Genomic DNA, 15,028 nt, shown 5'->3' with positions numbered 1-15,028 from the left:
TTTGCCGACGGCAAAATGTTTTGTTCGGCATTAAAATATTTATAAATTTTAAAATTTAGTTGAAGAAGTAATGTTTGAACAATAAATGAAATGCTCTTTATAAAAATGTTTAATGCTTCTAAAAAGACCGATTATTATTTCTTTGATTGTTTTGTTTACATAATAAAAAAGAAAAAAAATATCTAATCTTGCCGACGGCAAAATGTTTTGGTAACCGTCGGCAATTTTTCAAACACATAATTTAAAATGCTCTTGCGATTATTCTCTTGGTGTTTTGTTTACAATAAATAAAACAAAAATAATTAAAAAAAAAATTTTTAACCTATCCTAGTAAATTTCGATTCAAAAATGCACTATCTCTTTTTCATTTTATTTTGTGGTCCTGAAAAGGACCGATTGTTGTTTTGTTAATAGACGACGAGTTGATGTTATGTATACGCCGTTGTCTGTAGTAGAAATTTAAGCACGTTCGCCACGAATACGTCTGGCCAATTGAATATCTTTTGGCATAATGGTGACACGTTTAGCATGGATGGCACACAAGTTGGTATCTTCGAAGAGACCAACCAAATAAGCTTCACTGGCTTCTTGCAAAGCCATAACAGCAGAGCTCTGGAAACGCAAATCAGTTTTGAAATCTTGAGCAATTCACGAACCAAACGTTGGAAGGGCAATTTGCGGATCAACAATTCAGTACTCTTTTGATAACGACGAATTTCACGCAAAGCTACTGTACCAGGGCGATAACGATGAGGTTTCTTAACACCACCGGTAGCTGGTGCACTTTTACGAGCAGCCTTAGTAGCCAATTGTTTACGAGGTGCTTTGCCACCAGTCGATTTACGGGCAGTTTGCTTAGTACGAGCCATTATTATTACTTTTTTACTTTTTTTTTTCACTTCACTTAGTCACTTTAACACTGTTCACACACGAATATTTTTGTTTCGCCGATGGTACCGGGTTTATATAGAAAAATTTTGTATTGAAAATATAAGGGTGAGTGTGTGTGTTGCATTTAGTGGTGGTTGATTATACTAAATTTTAGACGCACACACGAAAAAGAATAGTATAGCATGATATTTCTGATACATTCTAATTTTAGTTGAATTTGGTATAAATACCAGTGGTTAGGAGGCGAAAATTATTAGTTCTTGTGAATCTTTTGTGAAGTGTGTTTAAAAGTGAAAAAATAAAATAAAGTGATTAAAAATGACTGGTCGTGGTAAAGGTGGTAAAGGCTTGGGAAAAGGTGGCGCTAAACGTCATCGTAAAGTGTTGCGTGATAACATCCAAGGTATTACCAAGCCAGCTATTAGACGTTTGGCTCGTCGTGGTGGTGTAAAACGTATTTCTGGTTTGATTTACGAAGAAACCCGTGGTGTCTTGAAGGTGTTTTTGGAAAATGTCATCCGTGATGCCGTCACCTATACTGAACATGCCAAGAGGAAAACCGTCACCGCTATGGATGTTGTCTATGCTTTGAAGAGACAAGGTCGCACTTTGTACGGTTTCGGCGGTTAAATAATCGAGAAGAATATTTGTGTAAAAGTAGTCAACAACATCGACAATATTCAATATTTTTCATCAAACAACAAAACAATCGGTCCTTTTCAGGACCACGAAATGAAATTTAAAAAGAGATTAGTGCATTTTTGAATCAAAAATTTACTACCATAGGTTAAAAATTTTTTTTTTTAATTTAAATATATGTGTATTAAAAAAAAAAAAGGTAAACAAACCATTTTTAGGTTTTTTTTTACATTTATTTTTTGAATTTTCGATTTTTTTAATATTTTTTCATATTTTATTTACAAACAAAATCATCATTATGAATTGTTTACTTATTAAAATTACCAAAAGAAAACATTTTTCTAGTCAAACTGTACGCATATGAAAAATATAAAGAAACAAGAAACCAGTTTCATATAAAAACACAAACAAATTCTAGGTAAAGTCTCTACTGTGTATTAACAAGAGAACAACGAAAACAAGAATATGTGAGAGTAATCACAATGCAAAGGCATTCGTATAGTGGTTTGTTTATGCATGCTTGTTTATTTCTTCTACTGTGTGTATTTTTGTTTATTTATTCATAAAAATTGATTTCAAAGAAAATCATTAGGAATGTTGGGAAAAATTTTATATTTGTTATATTTTGAATGAAAATATTAGTTTATATTAATTATTTTTCCGAAATGTGAGAATAAAAAAGGAATATCTACTAAAAAATGATTATTAAAAGAAAAAATTATAAAATGCCGTCGGCAAAACACTTTTTCAACTAAAAATGCTTATAAATGAAAAATATTATCAAATGCCGTCGGCAAAACACTTTTTCAAATAGATTTTTACTAAAAATACTTATAAAAGAAAAAAATTATCAAATGCCGTCGGTTCTAAAGAAAAAAAAGTAATTTATTCTAAAAATGCGTATAAAAGGAAAAAAATTATCAAATGCCGTCGGCAAAACACTTTTTCATTTTTTGTCAAAAAAAAGTATATTTTTTAGATTTTTAGTAGACATTCATATAATGAAAGAGTGTTTTGCCGACGGAATTTGAAAATTAGAAAATTTTTTTCTTTTTTTTTAGCAAAAAATTATTTTTTTGTTCTAAAATTTCTAAAAAATGTTTTAAATAGAAGAAAATACTTAATAAAGTAAAATATTGTTAATATTAGTTGATAGAAAATGAAAATATGCAATGTTTAAAGTTGAAATGAAAAAATAACTTTTCAGTCTAACTGTACGCAACAACAATATACAAAAAATTATCAACGCATACAGAATAAAGAAGAAGCAAGCCAGTTTTTACTTAAAACGATCACATACTGACAAACACAAACAAATTCTATGTAGAAAAAAAAAATACTTCGTGGGAATCTCGACTGTAAGATTATTCAGTATATCAGCTTAATGTGTTTGTTGTTGGTTTTTTTTGAACTAAAGCAAAAAATGTTAAGGAATTTCTATAGTTGTGTGTGTTTTTTAGTTTCTTAGTTTTTATGTATATCGTTGTTTTTGTTTGTAGAAAAAAGCAGATGGTTGAAATGTAAAGGCATTTGTATAGTTGTGTGAGTGTTTTTTTTTTTTAGTTTGTTGTTTATACAGTGGTTTTTGTTTTTGTAAAATCACAAGAAATTCTTATTTGAGGAAGTTTGTTGAAATGTAAAGGCATAGTATGTATGTGTATAGTTGTGTATGTGTTTTTCTTTAGTTTGTTGGATTTTATGTATACCATAGTTTTTGTTGTGTATAAAAAATAAGACGAGGGATGATTATGAAGAATTAAAACGAGGGATGATTATGTGAGGCAGATGTTTGTTTTAAATACATATTTAATTGAAAATAAGCAAAACGGATGCCTTTTACTGATAAAAAGACAATACAATTTGATTTTAAACTTGTAAATTTTCGAAAATTCTTATTATTTTGTTAAGTTTTAAGTTAGTTTTGAAAAAATTTTACTCATTTTTGAAATAAATTTGTCGTCCTGAAAAGGACGGTTGGTTTTCTTCTAAATACGATGGTCTGTATAGTATTTTTACATTTTCTTGTTGTCGTTGTGTAAAATAATTTAGGCCTTCTTTTCTGTTTTCTTTGGCAAAAGTACAGCTTGAATGTTGGGCAAAACACCACCTTGAGCAATGGTTACGCCAGACAATAATTTGTTCAATTCTTCGTCATTACGGATGGCCAATTGCAAATGACGGGGAATAATTCTGGTCTTTTTGTTGTCACGAGCAGCATTACCAGCCAATTCAAGAACTTCAGCAGCCAAATATTCCATAACGGCAGCTAAATATACGGGAGCACCGGCACCAACACGTTCGGCATAATTGCCTTTACGCAACAAACGATGGATACGACCGACGGGGAATTGCAAACCAGCACGATTTGAACGGGACTTTGCCTTTCCCTTAACTTTGCCACCTTTACCACGACCAGACATTTTTCACTTTTTAGTTATTATTTAAAACACTTCACTAGAGCACTGTAAACACAAACTGATAAAATATTTTTTTGTTACCATGGGTATTTATACTTTTTTTCTGAGAAGAACACACACACAATGGGGTGGTTTGTGTAGATACATTTTGTAGATACAATTGTATTTGTTGGATTCCAAAAAGGTATATAATGCGCACACATCAAGAAAAAAACTCAGTTTGTGAACAGTGTTTAAAAAGTGTTTGTGAAAAAAAAAGTGAATAATAAAAATGCCTCCTAAAACCAGTGGTAAAGCAGCAAAGAAGGCCGGTAAAGCCCAAAAGAATATTACCAAGAGTGACAAGAAAACCAAGCGTAAGCGCAAGGAATCTTATGCCATCTACATTTACAAAGTGTTGAAGCAAGTACATCCCGATACTGGTATCTCATCAAAGGCCATGAGTATCATGAACAGTTTTGTTAATGATATCTTTGAGCGTATTGCCGCTGAAGCATCTCGTTTGGCTCACTACAACAAGCGTTCAACCATCACCAGTCGGGAAATTCAAACTGCTGTCCGTCTATTGTTGCCCGGTGAATTGGCCAAGCACGCTGTCAGTGAAGGTACAAAAGCTGTCACCAAATACACTAGCTCCAAGTAAATTTTCTGCCTTGCTGTTGTCAACAAATGGTTTATATAAATAATTTCTTTAACATCAACTACAACAAAACGGCCCTTCTCAGGGCCACAAATATTTTTCAAAAAAGAGATTGGTTTTTATTGTTTTATACTTAATTATAAATTTGTTTAATAATAGCAGTTGGTTTTCTTTTTGGTGTGGAAATTTGCTTTGAAAATTCGGACATTTTGATTTTAGTTGTCTAATTCACAAACCTTTTTGTAATTTAAAGCAAGAATTGCAACCTTTTTGTGTTTTTGGTTTGTGAATTTGAAAATTGCCAACAATGTAAAAAGCAGATTTCCACTACCATAAAAACGTTAAAGAAATTGGATATGCTACACTTATTTATCCAAATAAAATGAAAATAATGATTTAATAATAATCCTAAAAATATGTGTAGCAATATTTTTGATTTTTCATATTAAAATTTGCTGTTTTGCCGACGGCATTTGAAAAATGTTCAAAAAATATTAAATTTTTTTGTTTTTCCGTCGGCATTCTACAATTTTATAATATAAATAAATGTTTTGTAAAATATTTATGTTTTTTACTTATTTTTTAGCAATAATTTTGATTTTTCATATTATAATTTGCTGTTTTGCCGACGGCATTTGAAAATTTTTCAAAAAAGATTAAAATTTTTTGTTTTGCCGTCGGCATTCTACAATTTTATAATATAAATAAATGTTTTGTAAAATATTTATGTTTTTACTTATTTTTTAGCAATATTTTTGATTTTTCATATTAAAATTTGCTGTGTTGCCGACGGCATTTGAAAAATTTTTAAAAAAATATTACAAATTTTTGTTTTGCTGTCGGCATTTTACAATTTTATAATATATAACATTTTTTTTGTAAATTATTTATGTTTTTTTTATTAATTTTGCAGCAAAATTTTTGATTCTCATACTAAAATTTTCTGTTTTGCCGACGGCATGTGAAATTTAGAAACTTGAGATATTTTTAAGAATATTTTTGATTTTTCATATTAAAATTTAATATTTTGCCGACGGCATTTCGTAATTTTTCAACGATTAAAATTTTAATTTCAATTTTAGTGTTTTTTATAAAATAAACAAATATTGAAATTATTTTAGTAACTAATACAGATATTTTTAATTTTTACTTATTTTGTAGAAAATATATTGATTTTTCATATTAAAATTTGCTGTTTTGCCGACGGCATTAAAAAAAAAAAAAAAAACAATTATTTAAAGAATATTTTTCTTATTAAAATGTAACGTTTTGCCGGCGGCATTTAATGATTTTTTGAAAAAAAGTAGAAGAAAAACAAAAATTTACTTTTGTTGAAGACGAACAATGAAAAAGTGTTTTACCGACGGCATTTCGTTAAATTTCATTTTAAATAAATTTGTTCTATTATTTTGAATTTTCTTAACAAAATTTTCTTTATTTATGTTTTTTCTGTAAAATTTAATGAATTTTCTAAAGATTTTTACTTTTTATTTACATTTTGATAGAAAAATAATGAATTATTTACAAACTGTGCTTTGCCGACGGCATTTCATTAATTCTTGCTAAACTACTCTCAATATTATGTTTATGCTCAATACAAAAATTCACTCTCGTTTCGTGTTTTTGTTTTAACAAACATTCACACACACAATACAATGTTTTGTTTACTATTGATATTACTTCTTATTTTCATTAACAAACTAGCAGAAAATATTCTTAAAAATCAAGAATTTAATAAAAAAGAATTATATTCTGTAAAATCACATGAAAAATATTGTTTTGTTTGTTATTTAATCTCTTTTTGATAAATATTTTGTAGCCCTGAAAAGGGCTTTTTAATATTATAGAAATAAATCTTTTTTTCGAATATCGAAAAATAATTTGTTCTTTGAAGAGGGGTGGAATATTTACTTCTTGGCGGCAGTCTTTTTGGCAGCTGCTTTTTTAGCTGGAGCAGCCTTTTTGGGTTTAGCAGCGACGGCACTCTTGGCTTTGGGTGCTTTTGGTTTAGTTGCTGGTGCCTTTTTTGCGGGTTTTGCCTTAACTGTACCAGTCTTTTTGGCAGTTTTTGCCTTGGCTTTTTCTGCCTTCTTCTTTTCAGCTGTCTTTTTGGTGGCAGTTGCTTTCTTAGCAGCAGGGGTAGCCTTTTTAGTAGCGGCGACCTTCTTTTTCTTATCTCCGGCAGCAGCCTTCTTTTCAGCAGCAGGCTTCTTTGCTTTTGGTTCTTTTGTAGCAGCAGCTGACAATTTGAATGAACCAGAAGCACCCTTACCTTTAGTTTGGATTAATTTTCCACTGGTTACAGCACTCTTCAAATATTTCTTGATAAATGGAGCCAATTTTTGAGCATCTACCTTATAAGTGCTGGTAAGGTATTTCTTAATGGCTGGAAGGGATGAACCACCACGTTCCTTCAATGTTTTGATGGCAGCATCTACCATTTGTTGGGTTGGTGGATGAGTAGGAACACTGGATGGTTTTTTGGCCTTGGCGCCTGCAGCTTTCTTTGCTTTTTTCTCGGCAACTGGAGCAGCTACTGGGGAAGCGGCGGTTTCAACGACAGCGGTATCAGACATGATTGTTTTTATTTGTAAAATTTAAAAAATTCACTTGAAAATAAACACTTTTTTTATAATATAAACTTTATATGCGTGAGCACAGTTAATAAGTTAAGGTACATCGTAAGTATGAGAAGTTCATAGTAGTCAATGGATGTAGATTGTTAGATTTTTAGTGCGAGCATGTATAAAATTTAACAAAAGTTTTATCATATTTTTAAGTTTTTCTTCAAGATTTTGGAAAAAATTTAAAGAATTTTTCTTAAAATTGTTAGCTTAGATATTGTAGTTTATGCTAAAATTGAGAAAATATTTTTTTCTTCATTTTGGCAATTTTTATAAGCATTTTCCTGAGAAGTTTGCTAAAAATTTCTACTAAATTATCAAGAAAACTTGAAAATTTTCTAACAAATTTCATAAATATTCTTAAGAAAACTATTTCAGATGATACTCTTATATGTTTTCTTTATGCTAAATTAAGAAAATATAGTTTTTTTAATTTTTTCGATTTTTAAAAATTATTTTAAAATTTACTCTATGTCAACGAAAAATTCTCATATTGACAAAATTTTCAATGGTATTTTCAATTTATCCTATTGAGTGAAAAATTAAAACTAATAAATATTCCAATAAAATTGATAAATTTTTACATATATTTTATTGCATTATTTACTAAATAATTCTAAAAGTCAAATTGTTTAATATTTTTAACAAATAATCCAAAAAATGCTCATTTTACAAGCAATTTCATTTTACTCTTACTCTTTGAAATTACTCAATATAGAGATTTTATTTTTAAAGGAAATTGTTATTTATTTCTCTATTTTCATAATATTGTTGCATTATATGCAATTGTACAAATGTTTTTGAATGACTTTTTTTCAAATTGTAAATTTTATTAAGGAAAAATATACTATTTTGATAAGAATCATTATTAACTAATATAACGATGAAATTTTCTTGTTAAATTGTGTGACCTGTTTAAGTTTGTATATTTTCATGAAAATATTTCTTTGTTATTTAGTAAACAAATAAATTTACTAATTTTAATAAGAATATTTGTTATTTTTGTTTACAAATTAATAAATAAATTACTTTGTATTTACGAAATCAAAATTTTATGTTTATAAGAATTTTTTTTTTTGCAAAATTTAGTAAAAAAATAACAATAATATTTAATTTTTTGCGATTTTTTCCCCATTTATTTTGAATAAAATTTCAATTGGAAATAAGAATTATAAACAAATTTTATTTACAAAATATAAACAAATTTTCAATTTTGTAAATAAACATTTCCTAACAAAAGTCCTTTCAAAAACTACTTTTCTAAAAATTTGCTAAATTAAAATAATTTTATATATTTTGTACAAATAATTCAAATTTTTATTAATATTTATTATACAAAAACATTTGCCTCTCGTTGTAAATATCAAAATATAATAAATTTTATTAAAAAAAAAAAAAAAACAATAATTTTCTCATAAATAAAGTTTAAATTATCTATTATTTATAGAAATTTTCAATGCAATAATTATTTGACAAAAAAATATAAACAACTTTTATGATCCTAAAACAAAAAAATGTTTAAAAAATATCTAATTTTGCCGACGGCAAAATGTTTTGTCAAGCCGTCGGCAATTTTTCAAAATATTTATAAAATATTTTAAAATTTAGTTGAAGAAGTAATGTTTGAACAATAAATGAAATGCTCTTTATAAAAATGTTTAATGGTTCTAAAAAGAACCGATTATTATTTCTTTTGATTGTTTTGTTTACATAAATAAAAAAAGAAAAAAAAATATCTAATCTTGCCGACGGCAAAATGTTTTGTTAAGCCGGCGGCAATTTTTCAAAACAATAAATAAAATGCTCTTGCGATTATTCCTCCTTGTGTTTTGTTTACATAAATAAAAACAAAAAATAATTAAAAAAAAAAAATTTTTTAACCTATCCTTGTAATTTTCGATTCAAAAATGCACTCTTTTTCATTTTTATTTTGTGGTCCTGAAAAGGACCGATTGTTGTTTTGTTAATAGACGACGAGATGATGTTGATGTTATGTATACGTCGTTGTCTGTAGTAGAAATTTAAGCACGTTCGCCACGAATACGTCTGGCCAATTGAATATCTTTTGGCATAATGGTGACACGTTTAGCATGGATGGCACACAAGTTGGTATCTTCGAAGAGACCAACCAAATAAGCTTCACTGGCTTCTTGCAAAGCCATAACAGCAGAGCTCTGGAAACGCAAATCAGTTTTGAAATCTTGAGCAATTTCACGAACCAAACGTTGGAAGGGCAATTTGCGGATCAACAATTCAGTACTCTTTTGATAACGACGAATTTCACGCAAAGCTACTGTACCAGGGCGATAACGATGAGGTTTCTTAACACCACCGGTAGCTGGTGCACTTTTACGAGCAGCCTTAGTAGCCAATTGTTTACGAGGTGCTTTGCCACCAGTCGATTTACGGGCAGTTTGCTTAGTACGAGCCATTATTATTACTTTTCACTTCACTTAATCACTTTAACACTGTTCACACACGAATATTTTTGTTTCGCCGATGGTACCGGGTTTATATAGAAAAATTTTGTATTGAAAATATAAGGGTGAGTGTGTGTGTTGCATTTAGTGGTGGTTGATTATACTAAATTTTAGACGCACACACGAAAAAGAATAGTATAGCATGATATTTCTGATACATTCTAATTTTAGTTGAATTTGGTATAAATACCAGTGGTTAGGAGGCGAAAATTATTCAAAAAACGAGTGTTGTGTGATCAGTGAACGTGTGCAGTGCTCTGAGCGGATAATCAATAATTTTTTAAAAGTGCTTTGTAAAAGTGAGAAGCCTAGCTATTATAGTAGGCAGTGAACATTTTTAAGTGACATTTGAAAAAGTGAGAAGCCTGGCTACTATAGTAGTCATTGTGAAATATCATTAAGCCCTCAGGATTGTGAGAATCCTATAGGAGGCAGAGAAAGTGAAAAGACACTATAATACTTAATTTTGCCATTTGAGTGCAATTTTGGGACATATATTCGTGTGAATAGACATTTTATTGTATTGTGATTAAGATTTGATTATTTCGTACCCTTGATAGGGTGCGAATAGAACTTATTCACCATGGGGGAGGATGAAGATCTGAACCCACACAAGAGAGCTCATTCTGGAGTGACCATGAGTGATCTCCAGCGTATAATTGAAGAGCAGAGCCGTGAAATGGCTGAACTTCGTGCCGAGAATGCAAAATTGCATGAGGCTATGAATAGATTTTTGAATAGTGGTGATGTTAAATTCTCCACAGAGGAGAATATTACGACTGAGGACGACATGGTCGTTGATGAACCAGTTGCAAAGAAGGTGAGGAAAGTTAAGAAGCAGAAGAAAAGCAAAAAGTCTTCTGGTAAAAAATCGAAGAATGAGAAAAACCAGGCTAAAGCCGTAGCTGGTTCAACTGCTGCCATTGATAAAGGTGCTGTTAGGAAGAATGTTGTTGCTGAAAACGCAGCTGCCTCTTTTGAAGGTCTAGATGACAACTTTAATGATAATGTTCCTGGTTGCAGTCAAGCTCAACGGGATAATGCTGTAAAGAATAGTATAAGTAAGTCTAAAAATATTCCAGTTATTACTGCTTATAATGTTAATATTAAGGAGATTACTCAGGTTATTGACCAGGCCCTAGGCCATTGTAACTATAACATTAAACTGATGGGTAGGAATGCTACGAATATAGGGGTTTGCACCCTCATAGATTTTCAAAAGTTGAAGACACTACTTGTTGAACGGGAAGTGAATTATTTTACGTATACCCCTAAGGGGTTAAGACCATATTCATTGGTCATTGAGGGTCTGTCGGGGACCTACACTGTAGATGATGTGAAGGGCTATCTGAGCGGTCTTAAGATCAAACTTGAGATTATTAGGATAGTGAAATTTAATAACGATAGGTGGCTCTTGCAACTTTCGCGTGAGTCTGATATTGATTCCTTTTTGGACGTACGCTACATTTTACGTTGTAGGGTGAACATTAGGAAGTTTAAGAGGGGGGCGATCACGCAGTGTTTTAACTGCCAGCGTTTTGGCCATACATCGACGAATTGCAATATGCCATACCGCTGTGTTAAATGCGGGGCATCTCATGGCCCGGGGAATTGTAGTATTCCCCCTAAGGGCAATGATAATGACGAGACTCTTGTGACTGATCCTGTCACTGGACAGGCGGTTAGACGAGTAGGGCATGTTGTCAGATGTGTAAATTGCGGCGTGGATGGTCACGCTGCCAGCTCGAAAGAGTGTCCACGCAGGATTGAATTACTGCGTAAGATCGAGGCGAAGAGAACGTCTAGTGGACAGAATGGGGGATTACACCGACCTATGTCTTCGAACGTTAGAGCTGGTTTTTCGTACGCCTCTGCTGCGGCGGCTGGCACGTCTAGTGGTGCCACTACTAGTGGTTCGTCAGGTAGCGCATCTGGCCCTGGGGTGGACTTGAAGGGTGCTTTAGCACAGTTTGATTTTATAGACAAGGACTGCAAACGCTTTTTTGGTGGTGGGTTGCTCAATTGTCTGACGAAGATTGGTGGTTTTGCGCGCGAATATCGTGCGTTGAACAACGATGAGGCTAAATCCCGTGCTTTGCTGGGAATGTTAATGTCACTCCAACACAATGGCTAGGACAATTAAATGTATATTCATCAATGTGAATTCGGTCGTCTCGAGACACAAGAGACACTATTTGGGACTGTTTTTGGACAGACATAAACCGGACATATTGCTTATGGCGGAACACGGACTTAGTCCTCGTCATAAGCTGGACATGAGAGGATACTTGACATTCAGACAGAACCGACAGAATGGACGAGGAGGGACAGCTATACTCGTTAGGGACAGTCTTTCGTGCGAGAGAATTTTAATAGATACTGGGAGGATTGAGAACACTACAGTACGCATTCACAGGGTGAGTGGTGGTGCCTTAACTGTGGTGTCTTTATACCGTAGACCGCAGGACTCACTGCTAGCTAGAGATCTTAACTCGATCGTGGAGCTTTCGAATGATGGTGGCGTGGTGATCGGAGGTGATCTAAATGCCAGACACTCATTCTGGGGTGATACGGTCACAGACTCTAGTGGTAGAGTTCTGCGTGATCTACTGCTGAATAGCCCTAATCTGCAAATACATCCAACTGATGGCGCCACGAGGATCACTGCTCACTCTTCCTCGCACATTGACGTTATTATGACTTCTGTGGACATGGTTCCACTATTGACAGGTGATGGACTCAGAACGCTCGACTACGAATCGGACCATAGGGCGGTGGAAGCCATATTTGGCATAGATGACTGTGTTGGACGTATTAGACCAACTAGATTTGACTTTGACAGAATGAACCGTGTACGTTTTAATACCATACTATCTGAACGATTGACGGAATGTTCTCTACCAGTGGACAGAAATGTGACTGAGGGTGAAATTGACGAATGTATTGAATCTATGAGTCAGGCCTTTAGAAGTGCAATGGACGCATCTATACCAAAGATCCCAGTGGGTAGAAGGGGACTTATTCAACTTCCGCCAAATATCTTGCACTTCATTGCTGAGAAAAAGAGACTGCGTCGTCTGGCACATAGATGTGAAGACCCAATACGCTGTGCTATCGTAAAGGCTGACATTAGGAACCTGGACAGAATAATACAAGGCGCAATTGCCGTACATGAACGTGAACACTGGACGAAATTCTTGAGTAACATAAAACTAAACAACAGAACGTACAGGACAGTTAAGACAGCTGCCGGACTTAATCGACATGTAGGGGTACATGATTTGGTTGATATGGAAGGCTCATTAGTTTCTGATGATGTAGGAAAAGCTGCCATCCTGGCAGAACACTTCTCTCACGTACAATATGGACAAGACTCAACTAATGATCCATTTTCCGAGACTGTTAGGGACAGAGTATCTACACTACGTAACAGAACACCTCTGAATACTTTTGGTAACGATATTACTGCGGACGGAGTGGACTCAAATCGACAGGGCCTGATTACGGCCGGGATGATTGGGGCTTACTTGAAAAGGCGTCATCGGGTCCCCGGGCGAGGATAGTTAACAATCACGTTAATGAATATCTGGCGATATTGGCACCATATTTCGCGAAATGGCGTTTGCGACTGAATATGGATAAGACAGTGGCTGTGATGATTAAGGGGAAGCGTAAGTTCTTGTACCCCAATAGCAGGTCTTTCATTCCATCCATATGGATTGGTGATGAGTGTGTTAGGGTGTCTGACAGGTTTAGATATCTGGGTGTGATCTTTCATGAGAATTTTGAATTCTACAGGCACGTGGACTATATTTTGCAATCCACCAAGCGTACCTACGCGATGTATAGGGGTATCCTCGGACGTCAGGGGCTAAATAGGCAAATAGGACTTCTGCTCTATCGCCAGATAATTCGACCACTTATGTCCTACGCCTTTCCAATCTGGTCCAGAATTTCATCTGCCCAGATGGAGAGGCTTAGGATATGGGAAAGAAGGATTCTGGTAGCATGCTTGGGTCTAAGGCGTAAGCTCGGACCTGATGGCATCTACCGGCGTCCATCATGTAGGTCGATTTATAGGGCGATAGATTTCCAGAGAATTGACGCCTTTATGATCGATAGGGGAATCAGATTTCTGGAAGGAGCTCGTTGTCTACAGAACAATTTAGTTAGGGAATGTTTTGTAAGGTCGGGTGATCTGGAGACTGTCTTGGCATCACATTACCTGTCCCCGACCGACCTTCTGATTTTGAGTGAGTCTGATCTTCTCTATGAGGGTGCAAATCTCTTGTTCTATCACAGGAGGATAAATACCTTTGATATACGTAACGTGGTTTACAACACCGCTCAGTAGGCCATAGGCCAATCTTTTGTGAATATTTCCTTCTTTTGTACATATTCTACTATATCTTTTGTAAATAATTTTTCATTCTTATATTAGTTTTAAGTTTAGTTTTAAGTAAATTGAATGCCTCCTTTTTTTACCTTTTTTTATGGAATTTTTTACGAAGAGTGATACATTAAATGTAACTTATATAAATTTATTATAATATGGTAAATGCTATATATATGTAATTAGTGCTATTTGATAAGTTCTTGCAAAGCACACAGTGCGCGAGGAAAAAATATTTAAATGGATAGTTAGTTTTAAGTCGACATATGTAATTTGATTTTTTTTTGGATATTAATAAATGAAATGAATAATAAAAGGCGAAAATTATTAGTTCTTGTGAATCTTTTGTGAAGTGTGTTTAAAAGTGAAAAAATAAAATAAAGTAAAAATGACTGGTCGTGGTAAAGGTGGTAAAGGCTTGGGAAAAGGTGGCGCTAAACGTCATCGTAAAGTGTTGCGTGATAACATCCAAGGTATTACCAAGCCAGCTATTAGACGTTTGGCTCGTCGTGGTGGTGTAAAACGTATTTCTGGTTTGATTTACGAAGAAACCCGTGGTGTCTTGAAGGTGTTTTTGGAAAATGTCATCCGTGATGCCGTCACCTATACTGAACATGCCAAGAGGAAAACCGTCACCGCTATGGATGTTGTCTATGCTTTGAAGAGACAAGGTCGCACTTTGTACGGTTTCGGCGGTTAAATAATCGAGAAGAATATTTGTGTAAAAGTAGTCAACAACATCGACAATATTCAATATTTTTCATCAAACAACAGCAACAAAACAATCGGTCCTTTTCAGGACCACGAAATGAAATTTAAAAAGAGATAGTGCATTTTTGAATCAAAAATTTACTACCATAGGTTAAAAATTTTTTTTTTTTAATTTAAATATATGTGTATTAAAAAAAAAAAGGTAAACAAACCATTTTTAGTTTTTTTTTTTT

General features: G+C 33.1%; 5 protein-coding genes across 5 annotated transcripts; 3 read left to right on the top strand and 2 right to left on the bottom strand.

The window, feature by feature from the left end:
• The first annotated feature begins 1,121 nt into the window (after positions 1-1,121).
• Positions 1,122-1,613, top strand: LOC119607381 (histone H4). Its single transcript, XM_037961261.1, has one exon. It carries the CDS (start codon positions 1,210-1,212, stop codon positions 1,519-1,521), a length of 312 nt encoding a protein of 103 aa, XP_037817189.1. The 5' UTR covers positions 1,122-1,209; the 3' UTR covers positions 1,522-1,613.
• A 1,869-nt stretch (positions 1,614-3,482) lies between these two features.
• Positions 3,483-4,029, bottom strand: LOC119607379 (histone H2A). The gene has a single exon (XM_037961258.1). The coding sequence runs from the start codon at positions 3,948-3,950 to the stop codon at positions 3,576-3,578; it is 375 nt and encodes a 124-aa protein (XP_037817186.1). The 5' UTR covers positions 3,951-4,029; the 3' UTR covers positions 3,483-3,575.
• A 141-nt stretch (positions 4,030-4,170) lies between these two features.
• On the top strand, positions 4,171-4,673 carry LOC119607380 (histone H2B). The gene has a single exon (XM_037961260.1). It carries the CDS (start codon positions 4,219-4,221, stop codon positions 4,588-4,590), a length of 372 nt encoding a protein of 123 aa, XP_037817188.1. The 5' UTR covers positions 4,171-4,218; the 3' UTR covers positions 4,591-4,673.
• A 1,730-nt stretch (positions 4,674-6,403) lies between these two features.
• Positions 6,404-7,232, bottom strand: LOC119607377 (histone H1-like). Its single transcript, XM_037961256.1, has one exon. The coding sequence runs from the start codon at positions 7,161-7,163 to the stop codon at positions 6,495-6,497; it is 669 nt and encodes a 222-aa protein (XP_037817184.1). The 5' UTR covers positions 7,164-7,232; the 3' UTR covers positions 6,404-6,494.
• Positions 7,233-14,416: 7,184 nt separating this feature from the next.
• LOC119607382 (histone H4) lies at positions 14,417-14,851 on the top strand. Its single transcript, XM_037961262.1, has one exon. The coding sequence runs from the start codon at positions 14,473-14,475 to the stop codon at positions 14,782-14,784; it is 312 nt and encodes a 103-aa protein (XP_037817190.1). The 5' UTR covers positions 14,417-14,472; the 3' UTR covers positions 14,785-14,851.
• The last annotated feature ends 177 nt before the right edge of the window (positions 14,852-15,028 follow it).

This window comes from Lucilia sericata, unplaced genomic scaffold (assembly GCF_015586225.1).
Source record: "Lucilia sericata isolate MDLA Ls3-8-SP2 unplaced genomic scaffold, ASM1558622v1 Contig000691F_arrow, whole genome shotgun sequence".
Classification (NCBI taxonomy): domain Eukaryota; kingdom Metazoa; phylum Arthropoda; class Insecta; order Diptera; family Calliphoridae; genus Lucilia; species Lucilia sericata.
Note: the sequence above shows the minus strand (reverse complement) of the source record. Positions and strands in the feature narration are given on the sequence as shown.